We start from the raw sequence: 25,423 nt of genomic DNA, 5'->3' as shown, positions 1-25,423 counted from the left end.
ACCTCCGTTATCACTAATTCACATTTATTGCATATAAATAAACTGAATTGAATTGGAATGATAGTAGAATCAACTTTGTACAATTCATGGCCAATCAACATGCACAGACAGGGGAAAAGTGAAAAAATAAGTATTGTCTGTGATTCCGTTTTTTTATCTCCCTGTTTGGACCATTTTTGTCACCCTTCATTAAAATACCACTAATTAATTTTGGTGTTTAGTCAAGTACTATTATTTTAACTTTACAGTGGTAGAAAATACAATTATCAGTTTTAAAATGACGGACAAAACTAATTGGTTTCTGTTCGGTGTGACCGCTGACTGAACAGATCAGGCATCAGGCTTATCTAAGCCTGTCAGTTAGTCTGGTCTGAATCACCATGGTAATTTAGGTGTTACCTCTTTTGTGAAACCGAATTGAGGCTTAATTAAACCAAGATGTCCGGAAAACCCGGACTTAATCCGCTATCCTGGTTTTGTGAAAAAGCCCTAATGTGTGAGTTTAAGGAAAACGAAAGAATACAAAATAAAGCAAAAGAAAGTAAAACAAAATAAAAGAAAAAAAGAATCGCAATCAAGATGCTTTTTTCTGTTCCTCTACTGTTTCATACTCCAGTCCAGTTGGTGGCGGCCGCGGTCCTATTTGTCGATTACTGACAATCAAAAGAAAAACGAAAATCCATTTGGACGGAGCTTGAATTTACTCGGTTGTCTTCCTTCCACCCAGAGGTCCGGCCGCAGTTTTCTGCAACCTTAAAAGCAGCCTAAGCTTCGTAAGAATGCTCTGAGGTAGCGTGACCGTCCTCTGCTCATCATTTGACTATAATGGATCCGGCAGGCTTCCGTCATGCTTCTAACAGTGAGCTGAACTTTGACCAGCTTTCTAACAAGTGTTTTACTACTTTGCATTGGCACAGGAGGGGCAGTCTGTCTGTCTGTCTGTCTGTCTGTCTGTCTGTCTGTCTGTCTGTATGTATGTATGTATGTATGTATGTATGTCTGTATGTCTGTGTAATAAGCGACACGAGTGTCAGGTTTTCGATGTGTCGCTCGCTGACCTTCATTCATTACCTTACCTACATTGTCATCTCGGTTTCTCCGATTGTTCTGGTTTTCTTGTCTCGTTTCTGTCACAGCGCTGTCCTAAAATCCCTTTCTACTGTGTTGTTATCTGGAGCTAGGGTTAAAGATTTGTTGAGGGCTGCTTCACAAAAATATATGAAAGAAAAATGTGTTATGCCGAGAATTGCAGGCCCTGTCGCGGGAACGCGTGTCGCTCTAAACTCTTGATGAGAAAACCGACTCAAATATGACCGAAGAGGCAACTTTTAAAGATATTAGTAACATTATCATGTTTCTTAACCATGCAAGTCCTAAAATGATGGGTTTTTATGTCGCAGATGAATTGAAACAAATACGGTTTTGACATCTTTATTGAGACACATGAGTCGAACGTTTTACAATCAGTGTCTGATGAATATGTTCTCAGCTCATGGTTTGCAATCAGGTCGCCGCCAGGAATCTTGGGCCCCATGACAAAAAATGAAATTGGGCCCCCTCCTGCTCACCTGCTGTTATAATTCTTGAGTCTATTTGACCCATCAAAAGTGCCACAATTTTAAAGGCTTGCAACTGCTTCTGTTTCTTTGGTTCAATACTGATACTAGCACAATATTTACTGCTAATGAATTTTACATGCAACAGTCTGCATACACTATGCAAATAGGTTGCTTACATTTTTTTATTAGTTTTAGCTTACTTAAATGTCTCTCCCCACCAGCAACAGTCATAGGCAACTTGCAAAATATACATGAAGCAATCCAGACTTCTCAAAAAATGCCACATAGTTGCATTTTCTTCAAGTTGCAGGATATAACTTTAATAAAAAAATATGTTTTCTCCATATTTGTTAAAGCTGTTAGCATGTCATGATAGTTTGCTATGAGACAGATAATTGTGAAAAGATCAATTTCCCCCACCTCCTCCCTGAGCTGCTATTGCTAGCTAAAGTAATGCAACGCTCCGGCCTAAAACATCCAATCAGAACCAGGAGGAGGGTCTTAGTGCTGTCAATCAACCTCATTCGCTTACTGCTAAATATGCTAATGGTGGAGAAACAACTTGTCATTTCAGATAACCGTTTAGCTGCCTAACTAGACTTAGCATTCACAACAGGCTGTGCTAAGCTCCAGCATAGCACAGAGTGAGAGGATGAGCAGCCATATGAGATTCTGATTTGCAGCGCTAAAACCCGCCTACTGCCTCTGATTGGTTGTTTCTAGAGAGCACTGGGAGAGGGCAGAGGATTTTTCTTCTCACATGATCTCTCATACCATACAGTCACAACATCTTGACAGTTGTAACAAATCTGTAAAAAAAAAAACAAAAAAAAACAAGACAGACAAGATGGTAATGGAGAACCAACTGGACATTGTGGTGGTGGATAAACAACAGAGGAAAGCCGTTGTGGTGGATGTAGCAATACCAAGTGACCACAACATCAGGAAAAAGGAGCAGGAGAAACTGGAGAAATACCAGGGCCTCAGAGAGGAACTGGAGAAGGTCTGGAAGGTGAAGACCACAGTGGTGCCTGTGGTCATCGGGGCCCTCGGGGCAGTCACCCCCAAACTGGAGCAGTGGCTACAACAGATCCCAGGAACAACATCAGACATCTCAGTCCAGAAATGTGCAGTTCTAGGCACAGCCAAGATACTGGAGGAGAACCTGAAGCTCCCAGGCCTCTGGGAGAGAGAGAGAGAGAGAGAGATAGCTAGCTAGCTAGCTAGCTGGCCCGGGGTCTTTTTGCATGGAGTTTGCATGTTCTCCCTGTGCATGTGTGGGTTCTCTCCAGGTATTCCGGCTTCCTCTCACAGACTGTCGGGTTAATTGGTCTCTCTCTAAATTCTCCCTAGGTGTGTGTGGGCATGGTTGTATGACCTGTCCAGGCTGTACTCTGCCTCTCACCCGGAATATTAACTGGAGATAGGCACCAGCAACACTTCCAACCCCACTAAGGGACAAGGGTGTTAGAAAATGGATGGATGGATATATTTATATTTGTGTAATTAAAGTTACATACTGTAGCTTTAATTTCACAGGTTAGGAGGGACAGGAGATTGTTTTTTAAAATCATTTTATAAAGACTTTGAATTTCTGTCAGTAATAAATATATTGCTTTTGTTGTGTAATTGCAAAAAGAGCAGAGAGACAGGAAAAATCCACATAGACTCTGGAATGATGCTAACTAGCTTGTCACCGAACACAGTATTGCTCACCTTTCTCACTGGGACATGCATTTCTCGGCATAACATCTGTTGTGGGCACTGTATCACACAAGTGAATGAAGCAGGCAATTAGCGCGTTCCCATTGCTGTCTGTCTTCATTTTGCCAATATACTTGTTTAGTTACAATTGTTTTTACATATGTTGACATTCCACAGACTGTTTGATATATTTAATAATTGTGTGTGACATATTTAGTCTCTGGTCGGCCATAAATAAAATGTTGAACATTTGTCCTGAACTTGCACACAACCCCTCTCGCCCTCTGTTTCTCACTTTTACACCATTTTTGACTTCAGTTTGTAGTCATTTGTGTACCATAAAGTTCTGGTTGATCTACTTTGTGAAGGCGGCTCCTGTCTCTCTGTGTAGTCCAGGTCTAGTCCATGGGTATGAGTCGGCTGGATGTATTTTACAGAAGGCTTCTCCTCACCAAACTTTTCATTGGGGGATGGGGGAAGCCCGAAGACCTTAAAAGGTAACAAAATCCTAAATAAACCTAGAAGTTTCTTTACTAGTTGTCTGTTGTATGTCGGAGCTTACATTCTTAGAATAATGCAAAACTCCCAAAATAACTTTGGTTGAATATTCCACTTATTATTCCACTATGTTAAAGGTTCACCTGTCTATTTCAGGCTCTTCATCATACCCTGTTATATAATCCGAAAGAGAAAAAGCCATGCTTCTTTTCCTTCCACCTGAGACAGATACCTTTTAAGGATGTTTTACCTGCATGAAACCTGACTGTGACACAACACCAGCTAATGAGAATTAAAATGGAAAGGGTTATCTTTCTTCCTTGAAAGGCGAGTGGATCAGAAAGGGAGTGAGCTGAAATGCAGAAAGTTTGGATTTATGGATATATTTATGTATACAATTTGTAAACATTATTGAGTTAAAAGCTTGAGGATTGCTGAGTGTGGAACTTTCCAGAGGAGAAGTGAGGAGAAAAGTTAGAACTGAGATACTGGTGACTTTCCAGTGAGTTGGATCTGGTGGCAGAGGAGGACTGCATGGCAGCAGGGGGGAACTAGAGCCCTAGTAGGCTCTTTATCATTTTTAGTTTGTGGTATTAAGAACAATTGTGGAATTGCCCAAGCAGCTTCTTGCGACTCAGGTTGCAGACTCAGAACATGATGGATGACTGTCTCCCTGCCTCCTGACCAGCCCTGGGTACGGCCCACAGTGGGCGGGCAATGCCTGCCCATGCCGCCGGACCTGCTCCTGACCCCCTGTCTCGGTACCAGGACCGCTCTCACCAAGCTGACCTTGATCTTGCATAAGCAGACAATGTTATTGAATGGATATTTATGACCTCCATTATTCCTCCCAACACTAAATATACACAGATTTCAAACATTCATTCCTTGTTTTTTGTGTTTTGCAGAATCTTTGAGTTTCGAAAGATCATTGGAGACAGAGAGAAGTGCAAGACACTTGTGCCTGTGGATTATCCTGTTTATGTAAACAAGGTTTGTTGTGGATTTTTATTAAAACATATTTGGTACTAAGTTTTTGTGTTCTCAGCATCTTTTCTTCTGCATTTTGTCTAGACAGAGGAGCTCACTGACTGCCACATCCATGATGGTTTCTTCATTTCTCCACTGGAGCATTTGGTGCCAGGCATCCTGCCACAAGAGGCCGTCAAAGCAAGGTACCCAACAGGTGATCCTTTGAATCTGTGATGGAAACATTTGCATTTAGTATAATAAGAACTTTGAGTTTTTAGATAATCTCAAACCATTTTTAATTCATATTTACAAAATATCAAAATAAGTTGTGGTTTAATTTTGCTACGATTTTTTAGTTTAAATATAATACCATATAATTGTAGAAGAATAAAGTTTGTCCTCCAGCAGCCTAACATAGCAGAATATCTTCACAGATAACCTAAACCCTTAGGATGAGAGAAGTGGAGCCATACAGAAGCAGCATTCTTCTCCACCACACGCAACTGGGTAGTTGAATTTAGATTTTTGCTGAGAAACACAGGAGTTGTTGTCTGGTTGCCACGTTACCCAGACGACTTTTGTGACCCTTTAGTCCACCAGTTTGACATTTATCGTTTCACTAAATGGTGAAACTGCCTCACTAGCATGCAGTGAAGTTTTATAAAGCTTTGCTAATAAGTTCATATTGGAGCCAGGGGAGCTGAAGGAGAGAGACATCTAAAAGTTACCGGACCAATTTTTAGTCTAAGAAACATTGCCCTGTGTTTAAATATGAGCTCTACCAAAAAGGAACGTTTTAAGCCTAGACTTAAAGTAGACGTGGGGTTTACCTCACAGACTAAGCTGGTTCCACAGGAGGGGAGCCTGATAAAGGATCTGTCTCCCATTCTAATGTTAGAACCTCTAGGAACCAGCAGTGAAGTCAGTCTGAGAGCAAAGTTCTCTGTTAGGAACTTTGCTCTCAGACTGCAGGTTGGACAGTGTTGAAGAACATATTCAAACTCTGTGCTTACGTAAAAACTATTACGCTAAAATTTTTACTTGTGTAAAAGTAATTACTTTCTTTTAAAAATACATTAGTCTTGAAAGTAAAAGTACTTGTTGAATATATTCCTCAGGTTCTAGAAAGGCCTGAGAACCTTCTTCAAATCAAACAAAATTTGTGTCAAACGTTTGTGATCAGCACAGCACAAACATTCCACACAAAATTTGTTTGATTTTGTAAAAGTGGGGATGCTGGTTGACCTTTTGACCTTTAAACTTTCATTAATATATTCAAAGCCAAAACGGCACAAGCAAAAGTTTTTGCTGCACAAATGATGTTGAGTTGATTGACACCAATTTTGTTTGATCAGAAGAATGTGTGGGGCTGATTGACCCCTTTCATGACCTCTGGAAACATTTCTTCATATCTTTAAAATGATAGTGGTGCGCCCTGGTTCCGGTGATCATTCTTAGATCTGTGGAGCCAATTAAGCTGTAACGACTCCAGCTTCTTCTTTGAACACAGTCGTGTCAACATCTGGCCCTTTTTGCTAATCATTTTCACTCCTTGGTCTGAAATCTTGCGAGGACATTTGGTCCCTGTTTCTAATGTAATGATGTTCTTGTCACTTCTGGAGTTTGGCCCAAACAGTGCTCACTGGAAAGTACAACTGGATAAAAGCTTTATCCAGACATGTTCTACAACAACTATTTGAAGAGCATCATAAACATAGAATAAACTCTAGAGCTGCAGAAATGCTGCGCTTCTGTAGCTTATCATACACATTGTCATATGACAATGATTAATAATGACTTATGGAATGTAAGAATGAGACTGAGAAATATTCTTGGAAAATACATGGATCTAGAAGTTATTAAAGAAGGTATTAAACTTTTCTCCATGCTGTAGCAGATTATTTTCATCCAGAGTAATGTTTTAAACTAGAAAACAATAAAATCTATTTTGTCCCTTTAACTCTTATTTTAGCTTACATATAGTAATGTGTTTTTCTGATGGGTAAGCAGTACTTCCAGTGTGTGTGTTGTTTCAGGTTCCAATTTATTGTACCAAAGAGGTGGCAGAGGAACAGACCAGTATGTATTCAGTTAGCTGGGACTGGAGATCATGTAAGCTCTCTGCATTTTCATCTCCATATTATTAAATGTCTGAGTTTTCTTGTTTCAGGTCATAAAACAAAATCATTTGATATTCACTGGGTTTCATAATTATACAGATTCAGTTCAGTTTATATAGCTCTAGTTCACAGCAAATGTTGTCTCAAGGCACTTTACAAAAAAGACATTTCAATTCAATCATACATCAATTCCAATTGATCCTAGTTGTCAAACAATGCAGTATTCTCAATATAGTGTCTAAGGAAACCCAGTAGATTGGGTTTCCTACTGGGTCACCCCTCCTGGACCAGCAGGGGGCAACAATTACTTGTGTCGTTAACTTTACAGCAGTACCTCATTGCATGTTGCAATGTGTCATAATTTTAATACATTTATAACAAACTCTAGCAAAAATTATGAAACAATTATTTGTTCTGGAAAAATGAGAGTCTGTATATTTACATCAAGATTGGAGTCACATATTAAAACCTTGAGTATTTTGTCAGAACGCTGGTAGCAGTTTTTTGGACAACTTGCAACCACTGTATGAAGGTTTTGCTGAGACTTGCTTAAAATTAATTTCAATAATCCAAACATGATGAAACACAAGCATGCATCATTATTTCCAGCTATGGATGTGACGCAATGGATCTTAATTTGACAATATTTCTCAGATGATGGAAATAGCATGCCTGTCGAAAGTTAAACTAAAGTTCCTAACATAGGAGCAGTCAAAGCACCGAGAGGTTCATGTGTCTAGATGATGTTGTCACACAGTTCTTTTCATTTGAAGCATTCCAAAGAAAACAATACTTGGAGGAATAAAATTACTTAGAACTAAATTAAAAGAGTTTAAATATAATTTATATATATATGTGTGTGTGCGCGTGCAGTTGGCTTTGGGTGGCGCAGTGGAAAGGCGTGTGTACAGAAGCCTCAGTTAGCAAAGCAGTTGTTGCGGATTAGCTTCCCGTCCCATTACTGACCTTTGGCGCATGACTTCTCCCTCTTTCATAAACCACCATCTTGTCAGTTCATTATCAAATTAAGGTCACTTGGGCCAAAAATATCCTATAAAAAATCAAAACAAAAAACAGTGCAGTCAGCTTTGCAGCAGTAATCTTTCTCACACGTCTCCAGTGACAGTCCAAGCAGAACTACACATCAGACATACTATGAGATTTCCTCATTCTGTTCTGTTTGTCTTTTCTATGTTTGTAGTTTTTTTGGCGTCGTCGGACCTTGATGGCCAGGCCCATGATCAAGGAGGCAGGAATGGCTTCTCTGCTTCTGGAAAATCCATATTATATCCTTTATATGTCTTTGAGCATATGCCTAAACAGGCATTGTGTCCATATACACAAGTAAATACATTTATTTACATTTTTCTTTGTTAAACTGCTTTAATAGTGTATATATGTTCAATGCTTATGTTAGATGATTGAACTTCCCTTATTGTTTGATACTCCTGGCCTAGTTTTGGTTGTGTAGAGAAGTGGTACCCCCTAACAAGCTCAAGGTATTTGGTTGGAAAAATAGTCCCTAAATTATTCTACTTTGTACCTAATAAACCAAAAGTAATTATGTACCTGAAGATCCGTCTTTGGGATCATGAAAACATTCTCAGCTTATTATTATTTGTGCATAAATTCCTTCATTTGTAAAGAATAAACTTTATTTCAACAAAACTTTGGCTTTAATTGACCTTGCATTGTATTTTTAAGGATATGACAAGGTTATACTTTGCTTGAAAGAATGAATGAGCTCTTGATCTTGTTCAGTCTTCTTGCTTTATTTTGATTTGATAACAAGCAGTGGAAAGAAGGTGTTTAATAGAAATACATGGATGCAGATGCTTCAAAGATTTCTCTCCCAGCTCAGGTTGTTTCTGGGAGGACCAGGATGAAGAACGCCTCACCAAACCGATGCACAGTTTGGAGTAACATGCAATCTTTTATGTTCCTTGACCAACAGATCACATGGCTATCGTAAACCCAAAGATCAACTGTGAGTGAACTCTCCTAACATGTGGTGGCCTGTTTTGTAGAAGCAGATAATAATCTGAGATTTCCCAACATGGCAGTAGCACATGAGATAGTATTTGACAGCTGTAAGACCCGCCAGTTAACATCAAGTTATTTTTATACCTCAGGAGGTCGTGTCTAAAGAATGTGTCGGACCTGTTTGTGATGGGAGGGGCTTTGATCTTGGAGTCAACCGTGCTGCTGCGCTGGCTGGAGAGAGAAGGATACTGGCCCTTAGGAATGACTGGCATCTCTATGGGAGGATATGTGAGTAGATGGAATATGTTCTTCTGGAGAAACTGTTTGTGGCAAACGCTAGGAAAAAATGTGAATTATAGTCATTTAGCAGGTGTGAACATATGAAAACGGCAACATCCTTTTGTCCTGTGTCTTTGTTAACATGTTAAAATAAGTTTCAATGTTGGTATTTCTATGTCAAAAGCAATATTTGAGAAGACGAGGCCATCTATGCTAGTGATTGTAGATCACCTGTTGCTCATGTGGTGACTTTAGTGAGTGGGTGATGGGGAAGTCTACTTTTTGCTGACCGCTTTATGTTTGTATGATTTTTTTTGTCTTTGATCACTGTTTAAACCTGCGGATCCGTTTTTATGCTGCTTTTGGACGTGGTTGTCTGTTATCCACTGATGTTCAGTCTTGGATTTTGGAAGATATCGGATAAAAATAATTGATAAACAGATTGTGTTGGGTACCTGTGGACATTAACACACAGAAACAATGTTTTTCCTGTCTATTTCCTGCCTTGACCTGCAGTGCTGATAATTCCAAGATGCCATTGAACATCGATGTTTATGTATGTTCCTTGAATGTGCCTTTTTGAATCCGTCTACTGCTTTGTTTTGCTGTGGCGCGTTATGTGAGACAAGCTGGGTTATTACGTTCAGCGGAAAAGATAAATAAAACCTTTTTTGCACAAAAACAACTCCAGACGTCTTCTGTGCCTGATCCCAGCAACATGTTTACTGTGTTTTCGATACTCAGCAGGAGGTAAACTTGTTGCTAATTTCCAAAGTGAACTTTTGGAACTGATGGCGTAATTGCTCTGTTTCCAAACAGCCAATCACTAAACCTTGAAGCTCTATGGACAGACATATTTGATAAAATGATACCAGCCAGTGTCGCCACATTATTTCCTAGGGAGTCTTTTTCCCACTCTAATCACCAAGAAAGTCATCTTTCACCATCTTTCCATAAAGTTACTAAAATCTTTTTGAATAATGAAAATAAAAGAAGGCTACGTTACGATGAGATGATTTCTATGTACCGATCATTTGATCATGGACCCTGTTTTGTGTCTAGATGGCGTCTCTGGCAGTGACTAACTGGCCCAAACCGATTCCTCTGATTCCCTGTCTGTCGTGGTCTACTGCCTCCAGTGTGTTCACCACGGTAAGGCATTGTTTCTAAAATCCTGCAGATAAACAGGACAAAAGCAAGGAAATACACGTCTGGTTGATTATTTGTAACAATATTCTATAAATCTTTTGTCCATAGAAAGTATCTTTCACATTCATAAAGAAAATGCATTTATGAGTTGAGTATTTGTGCTATGGCCATGAAAACCTTCCAAAATACTATTTTTTCCAGCACCAAAAAGCTTTGGGTGGAGGCAGTGTGGTGGTGTGGGGCAAAGCAATGCTTGTAATCATTGGAGGCAATCTCAGTGCAGAGATGTTGAGATGAGAATCTGCAACATATTTGCACTCTATGGAGCCAAACTCCGTCCTCCAAGAAGTCAATGTTCTCCTCCACAGTTTGGGATTTATTAGACTTCCTCCAATCCAGACCCAACTCTACTGAAAACTGGTGGGATCAGCTCAAGAGTGCTGTTAGTTTAAAAGTGCAAATTCTTCAAGTTGCAGAAATGCAATTGTTTAATTTGAGTGGCTTTGTGTGTATATGTGTGTGTATATATATATATATATATATATATAATTAACATAATGTATGTTTAATGTAATTATGTGGTAAAATTGAGTGTTTTTAACCAAATGCCGCCATTCTTAACCAACTCGCAGCCAGATCTTTAGATCTTAGTGGGACAAACCTAGTAAAATAAAAATTATAGTTATTTATTATTATTATTATTATTATTACTCCCAGAGTGACTGAACTTTTAAACTTTTCTTGATTGAAGAAAATATTGTCATCCCTCAGCAGTTTGTGAAAAACTTCTAATGTCCATTGCTGAAAAATCTAAACGCCATCAAATAAAAATTTTGGCTCAAATTTCGGCAAAAACATGGACCAAGTTTAATTCCATGGCTACAAGTTTCCTATTCACTATATTTGAACCAGCTGTCCAGCCACAGCTGGTTGACTTGTGTTATGGCTGTTCAGTGTCGCCTGCGATGGTCAGATACAAAAATAAAATGACATAATGTCTAAAGAAAAACCCTGAACTTGTGCTTTAATGGATGGTTGAAGGCCTGCCAACTAGTGTTTCTGTTTTCCTTCAGTTGTTCCATCAAACTAAGAGTGAGCTGGTGTAATGTCTGTGTGTGTGTGTGAGTCCAGGGTGTGCTTAGCAGAGCAGTGAACTGGGCCGAGTTGGAGAAGCAGTATGCAGTTAATTCAGTGTATGAGACGGAGATCATCAAGCTGCTGGAGTACTGTGGGGTAAACTTCTCATCGTTCCTTCAACATCACTGAATTACTGCATAACAATTCCATTTATTCACAACCTTCATGGATTGAATAGTAATAATCTCATAATTCCATAATGTTTAAGAAATTTGAATTTAAAAAAATCTGTTAATTAGTGAGGTGAGCAAATTCAAATATACATACCTCGTCCCACAGCAAAGGGTTATGCTTATTGTTTCCTCTTTATGCCTCTGCCTGTCAGGCTGATTCTTTTAAGATGGGAACAGAACTGCAGAGGAATGTGGACTCTTTAGGGAATCTGCTTGGCCTTGATGGAGCTCTGCCAATCAAAGATGGTCGCTTCGTTAAAGTGGAGACGCAGTCTGAAGTCGGCTCATCACTATTCAGCAGCGGCAGAACTGTTACCGGGTAATTGTTGTTTGAGACCATAGTACATCTGTTTAGTCAATAATAAGAGTTCAGTGAATAAAGCCAGCAGATAAATGTTACATTTCCTAAAAAAAATCCTTATAGTTTAATAAAAGTATTTTTTCAGACAGGAAGCCAAAATCCTCAGTATGTTAATCTAAAACAAGATCTAGAAACACAGGATAAAGAAATGAACTGATGCACATAAAAATACTCTCATACATGCAGCTGTCCACCTCTCAAGAACTTAATGCATGTCACTGTTTTGAACTAATCTTTATTATTCACTTTAAAATCATTACTTCCTCTTACAAAGTGTTAGCACCTAGATTTGAAAGTTAAGGAGTTGGTTCCTCTCTGTGTTTCAGAACCATCACTGTGGGTCATAGGAAGAAGATGAACTCCCACAAATGCTGTCGGCCATCGCTGCACACAGAGTCAATCAGCTTCATGAAAGGAGTGATGGATGAATGCACACACATGGCCAACTTTTCTGGTAAGTTCTTCTGCCTGAGTGCACAGGTTCCTCCCTGCCAGGTGTCTGGAAAATGATCCTCTCCATGATAAAAGGCTTCAAGAGCTGAACACAGTTTTTCATCTTACACTCCACCTCCTTTTTCCATGTCGGTGCCTCCTCAGGACATGCCAGGTGTCCTGGGTTTTACATTTTTTTGCAAGTTCAAGTAAAATTTGATGTTGCAATCTTGCAACTAGCACTTTGGACTCAGGAATTTTGGCAAAATTAGAAACATCTAGGAGTGACGATGAACAACTAGTTCATGCATATGGTACATCAAGGCTGAACTACTGCAACTCTTCACTATCAGGAAGTCCACAAAATACAGTCAAAAGCCTCTGACTGATCCAAAATGCCACAGCAAGAGTTTGAATCAAAATTAAAAAGAGAGATCATATTTCTCCCAATTTAGCTTCTCACTCTGCTACATTCTCCTACTAGTCTCCGATTTTGCATTATCTCCTATTTTTTTGTGATTTTAGCTATCTTTTTAATCGTTTTTTTATTATTGTGGTACAAAATTGTGAATACTCAAAACCAGAAAATCAAACATCAGAGGATGTCTTATACATTGCTGTACCAAACTGAGGCACATATTTGTACTGAAACAATTTAAGGACCGCCATGTGGAGTAAAGAATCTGACGACACTCAGAAACTATATCTTTTCTTTCTTGGTGCATTTGAGTGAATATTTATTTTCCCCACATTTTAAATGTCCCAGTATGTCTTTTATTAAAGCCAAGTGAGGTAGGTGTAACCCACGTTAAAATCACGTTAAAATAGGAATAAATAGTTGCCCATGTTAAAATCTGACATAAATAGGAATAAATAGTTGATTAAAGTCTGTGAACAGAAAATAACGTCGCTGCCCCTTTAAGAAACCAGCGTCACCGACGCGGCGCCTGGGTGACGCTGCAGCGCATAGACATAATATAAGGGACAAGACATATAAGACACATAAGACATATATTATGTCTGGCTGCAGTACACAAACCTGAGGGTGAGAGCAGAGGAGGAATCGGAGGAAAAGAGCGGTGATTAATTAACAGAAAAGTTAATATTATAGTTGAGAAAACATAATTTACCTGGTCGGAAATTGACGTGGATTTTATGAGAAATAAGTTACATCGGTTTTGGTGAGTTTTGCGTTTATTTTTTTACATTTTCACCGTGTTGTACTTTTCCTTTTGGCGGAGAGCTAACGCTAAAATCGTAGCTGTGGCAAAGAAATGCTCCGTCATATACTTATCCGGTTAATATATTGGGTTTATGAAGAATTTATTTGTATAATTTAAGGATTTAAAAAGAGTTCTGTCGTGTTTGTGACCTGTTACACAGGTCAGGGTTTTTTGTTCGGTTGGAAGCTCGGACAGAGCGAGGATCGGTCTGCTATGTGCGACGTGCACATTTACAGACGGGATTCAAGATGGCGAGCCAGACCTAGACCTTCAATGGGGTATAGAGCTTTGGAGTTGACGTCACAGGATATGACGTTTTCGTCGCTCGGCGCCATGTCAGGGGTCCACAGACCGAAACAAACTATTCAGAACACCGGTGTTTTCATTGTGTTACCAACCGCAGTAAAGTTGTTTTCAAGTTGGATACTGGATAAACCGAGCTCCACGGAGTAAGAGACGTTCAGCTCAAGGTTGATCCGATTTATGAACGCTAATTTCGGCCAGCTGTTCTTAAGTCTCCACAAGCGCTCAGGGTTTCACATAGCTGCTGTCAATTTCCGAACACTCCTGTGCATAAATGCTTTGTCTTGTGACCAACTGATACAAAAAAGTGGACATTCATGCTATTGCACGAGGCACACTATCTTCTATTAAAATTTTAAGTCATATTCAATCATTTTAATATTAAATGTTTTCTTCAGTAGCTTCCAAATTGTGTCCCATTAACTCAATCTGCCTGAAATTGTTCTACTAAAGGTGAGTGTGCCTCATTGTATAGATGAGGCACACTCACCTTTACCACATTGGAACACCTTTTATATATATTTTTTTAGCTATTTCTGCAAATTTTTTTATTTTTCTTAGCTTGTAGGTCATGTAACCTATTAACTCAAAATCTGTGTACAATTATTCTATTAAACTATATAGATGAGGCATATTTTTATTCCATTTTGACCCATTTTTTATTTTTTAACCAGAATTATATATTTTTTTTAAAATTCATCAAATGTATTACCTCAGATGATCATGATGTTCAATTGCATAAAATTCTAGGCCAGGATCAATTTTATTACATGTTCACTTCCCTGAAATATGTTAAATACAACAAATATTTATTAAAGTGTGGTCTATTTCATAAAATTTGTCACCTTTATTGTTTAATTACACATTAAATGTTTAAAGATGGGCTCTTTCATCTGGTTTGTGTCATGATGTGGCAGTGGACACAAATGCAGCAGGCAGTGGACTTACTTTATGTGGATGTAGAAACAAGGCTGATCTAACAATAAGAACTAAGGAACACAGAGCAAGAGAAACTAGAAGATCTAAACAAAGAAATAACCCAATTAGAATGACTAAAGAAAGATACAGACTCAGACGTGGAACAATAACTGAACCTATGCTGATCAAATTAAGAAATAAACATTACTAGAAACCCTGCAGGGAGGCTGAAATAAGAAATAACTAGAAGGATAAAATAGAATAGTCATTAAAGAAGGCTTGACATGGACTCAGACAAACAAGGAAAAGCAATAATATTATTCTAACTACACTAAATACCATGAACCACTAAAGTGAATTGAAACACAAAGTTAATAAAATGAAAAGCAAAACAAACCCAAAAACCCAGTGTCTTGACAGATGTCTGATTATATAATTGTTTACTTTAATCACAAAAAATATTTAAAAATATAATCTCATTACATGTATGTTTATTATCTGAATATTTAAATATCAAATTGTTACTTAAAATGTGATTAATTTCTTCACGTTTACATGCAACTTGAAGTGCTTGAATCAAACGATTCATGGATGTTTAATACATTAAATTATTAAATGAGAGAACAGCCACTTCCAACTGTACACATATTTCAACACAAATGGTTCCTGTTCCTCTTCAGAGTCTGCAGCCTTGCTGAGCTCCTCTCCTGGGGTTCCTTCCTCCTCAGCCTCTCCAACTTGCTCCTCTTCTGTTGCCTCTGCTACTGTGTTTTCATTATTTACCTCTTCTGGGGTAAATAATGAAATCAGTCTCAGTAACCTGTTGATGGCTTTGCTGTATCGCCTCTTTAATTGACGCCCATGTCGGTCCGATGTTGTGGCGTTTACCTCAGTGACCCACATTCTGCACTGGACCCCAGTCAGGATTGAGCTCATCCATTTCATACGTCGGTTTGCCTTTAAGAGGACATATCAGAACACATCAATATTAAAGCTGTAAATTTAGTATGATTACTGTAAATTTGATAAAACTAGTAAAATAGTTTACTTCACAATAATGTAATAACCTCGATGTCCACTGACAAAACTCGCACTATGCTACATAAACAATATTAGCCCGAGCTAAACAACAGAAACTGAACGTAAGAACACTCGGACAAAATCATAGAACAAAATTATGACACAAAACCAACAAAGCAAATTTAGACACTCACCAGAAAGGAAATGTCTGGAGGAAACTTGTAGGTATCTGGGGATGTTGGAGAACGTGATATCAAGACGTGTCACCGCTGATATTAGGACATTCGTCTTCTTCTCGTTAGCACCGATAGCTTAGCCTCCTCACGTTGTTTCCAAGCAGGAAAATAGTGAAACCAAAGTCCGTCTTACATCCTTTTACCGTTTCAGTCATGTGATCGGACATTACAGACAATAACGTAGCAAGTTCGTACCAAAGCTAAATAATTTTAAGTAACTTGGATTGAAAAAAATCTGCGAGAGTTTTTTTATACTGCGAGACTGTTGTCTATGGACCCCTAAGATGGCGCTGATACCCCTCCGACTAGAGCAGTGACGTCACGCTCCAAAGCTCTATATGCCACGAGAGGTGGTGACGTATTTCCGTTTGAATTTATTCCACATAGGTTGGTTCCGGGTCCTGCTTGCTCCTATTGTTTTTGGCCGAAGCTGCAAGATCTGTACCATGAAAAAGACGCAAAACTTAAAATATCTGTGAGCTGCTGGTACAACAATCGAGTTTTGTTGTGTGCCGTTGTGTCCAGTAATTAGTCGGTACCATCCAGTGCTTAGTTTTTTCATTTTCCTGCTGATATCAAGGCGACAGCAGACTAGCCAAAACTTAGCCACTACAGCTAACACACGGTTTGTAGCTGTCTGCTATTTCAAAGCTTGAGGATATTGAAGATCCAGCGTCAGAAGCGGGAAGACGGAGGTTAAAAGGAAGCTGTACGTGCTTCGTTCACTGGAATAATTTGTTGGAGGAAAATAATGCCGGAGGAAATCTACTGCTACAGAAACGGGCTGAGAACAGAGGCAGCGATTCGGCACAAGGTAAGTCAATATGTGTGTTGATGTGTTTGTGTTATACGGAGTATGAAATTATTCTTAGGCAGCTCCTTAGCTTTTGTTTATATGACATATATAAAATACATTTAACATGCAGTCGGAGCGACCCTCCGATACCGAGCAGGTAATTTAAGAACAGCCGAGAGCAGCAACGCTTCAGCCCGATCCAAACCACACAGGTAGTCGGTCAGATTAAGGTCCAAAACCTTCGCTTTACAGCCGTTTAACTTTCACCGATCCACATGAAAAACCCACAGAACAAATGGTACAAATCACGTATTTCCCGAATACCGAAAATATGACATCTACCTTTGCTGTTTCATAATTATAATCCACGTTAGATGAATTTTTCCACTTGGCTGCTGTAATCTGTTCTTGCTTTACCCAACGTAATTTCTCTTTTTTTTTCTCTGATATTCTGCTTAGAAAATGAAGTTATGAAGTTACATCCTCCCGCTGCTTTTTGTTTTTAAAATGGTAAATTTAGGTTTGCCTCCACTTTTATAAACTAATGCCTCTATGCATCATTTTTTGTATTACTGTTGGTACAGATATCAGGTGAACACTGTGCTTTGTCTGCTAGTAGTTTAAATTAATTTCAGCTGCACACTTTCAAAAGAGTATTCAGATTTTAACATGCATTTCTAAGTAGTATTTTAGTTCACTCTTACTCAGTGACTTCAGTGTTGTTACACCTCTGAAACATGTTTTGCAGTTTCTTTGTGATACCAGAACTATTTCACTTAGACGTTTAATTTCCTGAGATATTGTCAATTTGTTTTCAAGCAAAACTCTCAAAAAGAGCCGAGGATTTATTAGTTTTGATTACGTTGTTCAGCTAAATATGGACGCTTATTGTTTTTTTTTGTGTGTTTTTAATTTTTCAGGTTTGCGTCGCAACACCTCGTGTTTCTGAGCCATGATCACAGTGCCGATTACCTTTCCATTGGATCCAAGCACCTGGACCTGCTGAAGGCATCCATCAGTCCACGGATCATCACAACGTGGACTAACTTTTTTTTTTTACAGTACTTGGTTAAACTATGATCTTGAAACTGGAGCACCAGATATGCAAAAATCTTCCTGCAGACTTTGTTGGCTACCCTGATGGTCATCCTGGACGGGGCTGAGCCGCTCTTCCTCTCTCCTCTTCCTCTTCCTCTCTCCTCTTCCTCTCCTCCAGAGTGACGAGTTTTCATCACCAGTAAAGACAAACAAGTCTGATGTCTGCTTAGCTGCTAGGAAGTATATTATATATTCACTGTTCATTTTGCTATCCTGTTTGTACCTACAATAAAATTTAATCTCTACATTTTACAAACCTTTTTTTCCCCTATTCTCAGTGTTTACATTATATCAAGTATTTTCATGTAGATCAGGAATTCAAGTGAGATGTTAAAATGCAACACTTTTAGGTAAACCAGCAAAGAAATGTGAATATTAGGTAATATGTAGTTAGTCATATAATTTAATATACTGAATAAGGCTGGACGATATGACTTACAAGATTTTTTTTCATACCAGATTTGATTTTAATCGATTCCTCCCGTCCTCAATTCCTATAATAAAATCACAGAAAATACTTTCAAAAAGTGCCTTTATTTCAATCATCTGTTCTGTGAGTTGTATAAAGGAGCATTACGGTCAGGATACAAGATTTTTTAATTGCAAGAATGCAGTCATCGTTACAGCAGAATAAGGATGCAATTTTATAACAATGTCTTAAAATTACAAGAAGTCGTTTTAATGAGAAATAAAGATTCAGATTGATCTGATGTAACCAGCTCAGTCCATGTGGTTCTGACATTTGTCAGTAATCAAGAGGATGTACATTTCCACCTCAACTGACCAGGTAAGCATTAAGGTAAAAATAAAAAATAGAGCAAATACTGTAAACAAAATGGAAAAAGCAACTGATAGAAATACTTTCTATATAAAGAAAAACAAAAACGTTAATAGCAGGAGAAAAGTTGTTGGTAACATTAGCTGAGCCAATCTCTCCCTCCAGGAAGCCACCAAACAGAACTCTGTCCAACTCCAACTATAATAAAGATTTAAAAAAAGAAAGAAAACGGGAAGTTAAAATAACAATGCCACTTTAATAATTCAGATCTAATGCGTTCTGGAATCTATTATTGATATTTTACAAATTTCACAAATCAATTAGAAGGTTTCACAAATGTTTTATTTATTCTGTTGTTAGTACAGAATAATCTAGTTAGGTTTGAAATGACTAGGTGTTATAGTTTTTAAAGTACAACATATTAAAAAAGCTCAAGATAGTGAAAAATTAAGTGTAATCGCCCTTTAGCTATTTTCCGAATTAGATGCTACATTCGGAAGCTAACTTCAGCTTCGACTGATAGCTTGGACACAATATAGACAGATCTATATATGTTTATATAGATATATATCTATATCTATCTATAAAGCATAGATATGTAGATTCCACACTGCACAGATAATCAAAACACTGAACGTTTACATAGCACCTTTGTAAGCTTGTCCCTGTTAGCTACGTCAGACATGAGGCATTATGGTGAATACAAACGATTTATTAACTTACCTTTGAAGTTATTGTGAAGTTTTGACACATCCAGTTTAAATCCTTTGTTGTTGTTGGAGCGTTTCAGGACGTCTGAATAATTTTATAAGCATCATTAATAGTCCTGCAGCGACTGAGGAGCCACTGTTAACATACTGCTGCCTGCGCACCGGAAGCAGGCTATGTGGGAAAAAAATGCGGAAGTGCTAAAACGGAAGTCAGTGGCATATACCCCATTCATCTCCTCCATCTATCAGGGAGGGACTCTCCTGCGTGGCGTAATTCGCTGCCGGAGCGGTAGGAATATCAGGAACTAGTTCAAACTGAACTGGACAGGATTAAGAACTGATTGAGTTATTATTATTTTTGGACTGAATCAAACTGAAGCTTTTCATTGAACTGAGCACCTGAACTTACATTTGGACTTGAACTTGAATTTAAAGTGCCATACTTTGATTTTCATATGTTTATGTCTCTGAATGTGATTTGAATAATTGTGGTCCACTTTGATTTCATTGTGTTTGAAGGTATTTCCTTACCTGTAAAAGACAAGAAAACGAGTTAACTCAGAAAAAATAGGAGTACTAAAATAGGTGTAAGCTAGGAGAAAAGAGACTGGTCTAATTAAACTAGATTAGTTTTACTAAAATAAACCAGGTGAACTAAAGAGTAAAAAGAAGGAGTGAAATACTTTTCTTTTTTTTCGAGGGGTTTCATGTATTGTATTTTATGTGTGTGTTTTGCATTCAGTAAATTGCTGGCTTTTTCCATTTAAAGCAGCGGTCTCTGGCGTTGTTATTCTTGCTTCCCCACTCCTTAGAGCCTAGAACTGGTCCAGTAGCTCAGTTAGCGGTGTGATACCGGTGCTACATAGGGGTTGGGAGTGTGTGTGTGTGTGTGTGCGCGCGCGCGTTTGTTTGTAATGCCTTGTGGGGACGATTTTCCTGACACATACTATGTTGTGGGGACTGAAGCCTGGTCCCCACGAGGGGAAACCCTGTTTTTGGGTCAGGGGTCAGAGTTAGGACTAAGGTATGAATTGAGTTTTGGTTAGGGTTAGGTATGTGATGGTTAGGGTTAGGAAAAGGGTAAAGGTCAGGGTTAGGCTGTAGAAATGAATGGAAGTCAATGGAAAGTCCCCACAAATATAGCCAGACAAACATGTGTGTGTGTGCGAGTTCTGTTTCCAAACTCACAAAATGGTGCCATTAAAATCACTAAACCAGGGGTCTCAAACTCAATTTACCCGGGGGCCGCTGGAGCACAAAGTCTGGGTGAGGCTGGGCCGCATAAAGGATTCCACAAAAAACATTTAACAAAATATCCTCAAACGTCATCAACATTTAATGATTTCTCCAATACATGAACTTTCCTGCAAAAATTTGAAAAGTGGCTCTGTGCTTCTTGAAGTCTCCAAATCTGTGATCAAATTCATTCTGTAGCTTCAAAATAGCATTAATATACTTCTCACCACTGAATGGTGTGCCTGCATCCATAAGTGCCTTACATGCTGGGAAATGGCAAAGGTTTGTCTGAGAGAGCTGGGCTTTCCATAATACAAGTTTTGTGGAGAATGCTCTCACGTTGTCATAGGCAGCACTGACAAGCTGCCCCTGGCCTTGTAACTTCCTGTTCAGTGCATTCAGCTCATGTGTGATGTCGACAAGAAAAGCTAAGTCCATGAGCCATTTCTGATCATTCAACTCAGGAACAGCCATCCCATCCTTCTCCATGAAGGCTTTCACTTCTTCTCTCAGATCAAAAAATCTTTTCAATACATTTCCCCTGCTGAGCCAACGTACCTCAGTGAAATAGAGCACATCTTCATATTCTGACTCCAATTCCTCTAAAAAAGCACGGAACCTCCTGTGCTTTAAAGCCCTGGATCTGATGTGGTTGATGCATTTCACAACAACAGACATCACATTGTCACACTTCAGGCATTTGCTGCAAAGGGCCTGCTGGTGGATAATGCAGTGCAGAGCAATGGCCTCTTCTACACCCTCCTCCTCAAGTTTTTTTTGAACAAGTGCCACCACTCCATTTTTCCTCCCCGTCATTGATGGCGCATTCTCAATGGCATCACACAGCTGGTGAAATATCTCATGAGCAGTGGTCTGGCCATGCATTGGAATTACTCTGAGCAACTCCTCTGTCACTTCACAATTGCAGTCAACACCACGGACATAAATTGTGAGCTGAGCAGTGTCAGTTATGTCTGTGCTCTCATCAAGAGCAACTGAATATGCATCAAAACATTTGGCTTTCTCACACAGTTGATGATAAATGTCACTTGACAGGTCAGAAATGTGCTCTGCCACTGTGTTGGCAGAAAGGCTGATGTTGCTGAACTGACTTTTCTTTTCCGGACAAACTATACTTGCAGCCTGTAATATGCATTTTTTTTACAAACTCTCCTTCTGTGAATGGTTTTCCAGCCTTAGCAATCATCTCACTAACCATATAGCTGGCTTCGACTGCTGCAGCATTCTCTTTGGTTGCTTTCTTGAAGAAACATTGTTGCCTCACTAGACATGTTTTAAGGCTGGCAACCTGGTTGGCTCTCTCATCCCCCTGGTATTTTGCATATTCATCAGCATGTTTAGTTGAATAATGACGTTTCAGGTTGTATTCCTTGTGCACTGCAACTTTTTCAGCGCAAATAAGGCATGTCGGGATGCCCCTGTGCTCCACAAAGAAATACTGTGTCTCCCACCTTTGCTGAAATTGTCTGTGCTCCTCACTTATCTTTCTCTTCACTGCAGGCTTTGACAGACATGATGAGGGTGTGACAAAATTTACTTTATTTCACTTGGCGTTGCTCTTGTTTCACGTTTCATAGAAGTGTTTAGCTAGCTAGCGACGCACGGAGAACGTCTCGACGCGTGACGTCATTTTCGCTTCTATTGGTTGCAGCATAGACATAATATAAGGATAGACGCCTCATGCCCCGCTGTCGCCTATTGTCGCTGACGAGATTTAGGGCGGCCATCTTGGAGCGGTATACCACTCTACTCGGTCCTATGTGTTTAACAGGCACAGTGACGGATCAGCGCATTTAATCGATCATAACACGCTTTTTTGTTACTGGAAACCATATTCAAACAGCTATCAAAGCTACATTTATAAACAATTGTATTATTTAAGTATGTTATTTAAGTTATTTAAGTATTTAAATATGCTTAGTGGCTAAAACAATAGAATAGGAATGGAATATTCTGATATTGATGTATAAAGAGCATATTACAAAGCACACAGCCGTTCATAATTTATTTAATAAATTATTTAGTAATATCAATACATATTTAAATAACTATACAACACAAATAAAGATTCATAATGGCACAAATAAATAATTAATACTGAATTATATATATATATATATATATATATATATATATATATATGTTTATAAAAAATAAAAAAAAAATTCCCCTCTCACCCTCCGTGGGTGGTCTCTTTCATCCTCTGAGCTCGGGTCCTCTACCAGAGGCCTGGGAGCTTGAGGGTTCTGCGCAGTATCTTGGCTGTGCCTAGAACTGCACATTTCTGGACTGAGATGTCTGATGTTGTTCCTGGGATCTGTTTGAGCCACTGCTCCAGTTTGGAGCAGTGGCTATATATATATATGTATATATATATATACATATATATATATATATATATGTTTATATATATATATATATATATATATATATATATATATATATATATATAATTTTTTTTATAAAATAAATATATATATATATATATATATTTTTTTTTTTTTTTTTTTTTTTTTTTTGCCGACTTCTAGCTTCAGAGATTCAGCAGTTGAGATTAAGTCCAAAATCTGATGAGATCCATCCTGCTGCAGTGAATTCGTCTCTCTTTATAGATTTCTCCCTCTTCTTCCTCACATCGTGTCTTTATGAAACTTTCAAAACAAAAACGGAAGATTTGGGATGTATCTTACTAGTGAAAGAATTACATATAAATAATAGTCTTTACCACCTGTGTAAACTTTGCTGGTGAATGTTATAACACATAAGTTTTATAATATGTGTTATATTGTTTCATTTCTAATGCTCTTGTGTCATATAATCTAAGTCAATGTTAGAGAATAATTAATATTTTTAGATGTACAGAATCTCAGTTAGTCTTCATAGCGGGGCTGAACCCGTATTACACCGGGTTCAGATACCAGCTAGGCGAGATACCAGCTAATATTAGCTGGTATCTCGCCGGTGGACATAAATACAGTAAAGTAATATTCTAATATATAATATAATCACAATATATACACAATAATATGTCCATCTTACTTGTGAAATGCTGTCTGTGGAGCCCTCACATCAATAATCCATAGATCCGAACAATAATATCCCTCAGAGCTGAGGCATCGTCTATTGTTTTGATTGAGGAAAGTAGGAGTTTATACCGCTCTAAGATGGCCGCCGTATTTCCTGCGCCGGAGCAGCCAATGCGGCGTCTACCCTTATATTATGTCTATGGGTTGCAGCGGTGAGGCGGACGACGGGCAGCCCGGTAGCAGCCGCCTGTCTCTGTGTTTGATTGTGGCATTTGTTGATGGTAGAAGATACCGGAATAGCGACCGCAAGGGAGGCGGGGGAAGCCCCCCTCCCCGCGGTCGCACTGAAGCGCCGCAACCGTGCGGCGCTTTTGACGCACTGTTGTTACAAGCATAGTGTGCATTAAGTCGGTGTAGCTTAATCTAGCACCGAATGTCAGCAAGGATGAGGAACAGTGGGAACAGCTGGGGCTCCTTCAGAGGTCCACTCTCCCTGAGGGCCGCACTAATATTATACTTTAACATGAGGGTGAGGGCCGCAAAAAATCGTCCCGCGGGCCGCGAGAATGAGACCCCTGCACTAAACAAATCATTTTGTCCTGTCAGCTGTAGCCTCAATGAGGCCCATCTGTCAAAGGAAGGGTCAAGAGAGGGAAACATCTCTGAACACTCGAGTTTAGATAAATACAATCTATGAATTAGATCTATGTGTAGATCTAATTCATAAAGAATGAGAATAAACATATGCTTGGTTTATTATGTGTAAAAATCACTCCTCGGTCTTCCTGCCAAACATTTTAACTTTAACAGAGTTTCAGACGAGTGCTGACCAGACCTCTGTGTTTTGACTATCCGGCGTTGTCAAAGGAATTCCTCCCCCAGGACAGATTCGTCTAATCACTGACTCAATTTAATCTGCTGGTTTTCATTTTCTAGAAAACATTTTAACCAGTTTCAATAAGAAATTGAACTTGACTGCATTTTTAATAACTTGGATCAACTGACCTCTGAATTAATTTAATTTGCCTTGAAAGAATATTTGATTGAATTGACTTTATTTAAGTCTTGCCTGTAAATAAACAACTTAATCCTGGCAACTTGCCATGAAAATCATGCAGCTGAATATGTTTTTGTAGAAGATTTTTAAATACCAACAATGTATACAAAAGTAAAAAACAGTTTTTCTGACTCTTCCAGTTCCCGTAGACACTGGTCTCATAATTGTGGTGCAGGCCAGAGAGGACGCCTACATTCCTCGAACAGGAGTCCTCAGCCTTCAGGAGATTTGGCCTGGATGTGAAATCAGATACCTGAATGGAGGACACATCAGCGCTTACCTGTTTAAACAGAATTTCTTTAGGTAAGCTAAAGACCTTTTCACATAATTCCTCAGAAACTGGTATTATGGTCAAGATCACACAACCCGAGACCAAGACTAGCGCGCCATGCTACATGACATCATCAAATGTGAAGCACCATCCAAACCTTCTCAAACTGATGTGAAGGATCCACATTCCAATGAAAAACTCCTGGGTATCAAAAATTGAAATGAGTCTAACCAGAATCATTGTCGATTCAAACTCTTCTTTGTTTTGCTTTGTTTCCACCTCTGTGCAACAATCCGCACAGTTTGGAGGTGGTGCGTTAAGCTGTGATAGAAACCAATAGAAATACAGGTAAGGAAAGCCGTT

The 25,423-nt window shown here is 38.8% G+C and overlaps 1 protein-coding gene and 2 long non-coding RNA genes across 4 annotated transcripts in view; 1 reads left to right on the top strand and 2 right to left on the bottom strand.

Moving 5' to 3' along the window:
- Window positions 1-653: 653 nt before the first annotated feature.
- The window catches only part of abhd18 (abhydrolase domain containing 18), a 32,864-nt gene continuing 8,094 nt past the window's right edge, over window positions 654-25,423 (top strand). Inside the window, exons 1-13 of one of the 2 annotated variants that reach the window (XM_088009264.1) lie at window positions 654-859; window positions 3,655-3,760; window positions 4,670-4,754; window positions 4,836-4,936; window positions 6,770-6,845; window positions 8,055-8,197; window positions 8,808-8,840; window positions 8,986-9,124; window positions 10,178-10,267; window positions 11,396-11,497; window positions 11,727-11,893; window positions 12,262-12,389; window positions 24,930-25,092. In XM_088009264.1, the coding sequence (XP_087865390.1) occupies window positions 3,669-3,760; window positions 4,670-4,754; window positions 4,836-4,936; window positions 6,770-6,845; window positions 8,055-8,197; window positions 8,808-8,840; window positions 8,986-9,124; window positions 10,178-10,267; window positions 11,396-11,497; window positions 11,727-11,893; window positions 12,262-12,389; window positions 24,930-25,092 (1,319 nt within the window). In that variant the 5' untranslated portion in view covers window positions 654-859; window positions 3,655-3,668. The remainder of the gene's footprint in view (window positions 860-3,654; window positions 3,761-4,669; window positions 4,755-4,835; window positions 4,937-6,769; window positions 6,846-8,054; window positions 8,198-8,807; window positions 8,841-8,985; window positions 9,125-10,177; window positions 10,268-11,395; window positions 11,498-11,726; window positions 11,894-12,261; window positions 12,390-24,929; window positions 25,093-25,423) is intronic. The other variant, XM_088009265.1, reaches the window with a different exon arrangement.
- LOC148156633 (uncharacterized) lies at window positions 15,235-16,449 on the bottom strand. The gene is made up of 2 exons (XR_015764397.1): window positions 16,026-16,449; window positions 15,235-15,768 (listed from the first exon to the last, which is right to left on the bottom strand). It is a non-coding gene; the product is annotated as an uncharacterized LOC148156633 (long non-coding RNA).
- Window positions 18,477-19,657, bottom strand: LOC148156632 (uncharacterized). The gene is made up of 2 exons (XR_015764396.1): window positions 19,463-19,657; window positions 18,477-18,937 (listed from the first exon to the last, which is right to left on the bottom strand). It is a non-coding gene; the product is annotated as an uncharacterized LOC148156632 (long non-coding RNA).

Source organism: Poecilia mexicana, unplaced genomic scaffold, assembly GCF_051168715.1.
Source record: "Poecilia mexicana isolate PSO_F unplaced genomic scaffold, ASM5116871v1 scaffold_10, whole genome shotgun sequence".
Taxonomy (NCBI): domain Eukaryota; kingdom Metazoa; phylum Chordata; class Actinopteri; order Cyprinodontiformes; family Poeciliidae; genus Poecilia; species Poecilia mexicana.
Note: the sequence above shows the minus strand (reverse complement) of the source record. Positions and strands in the feature narration are given on the sequence as shown.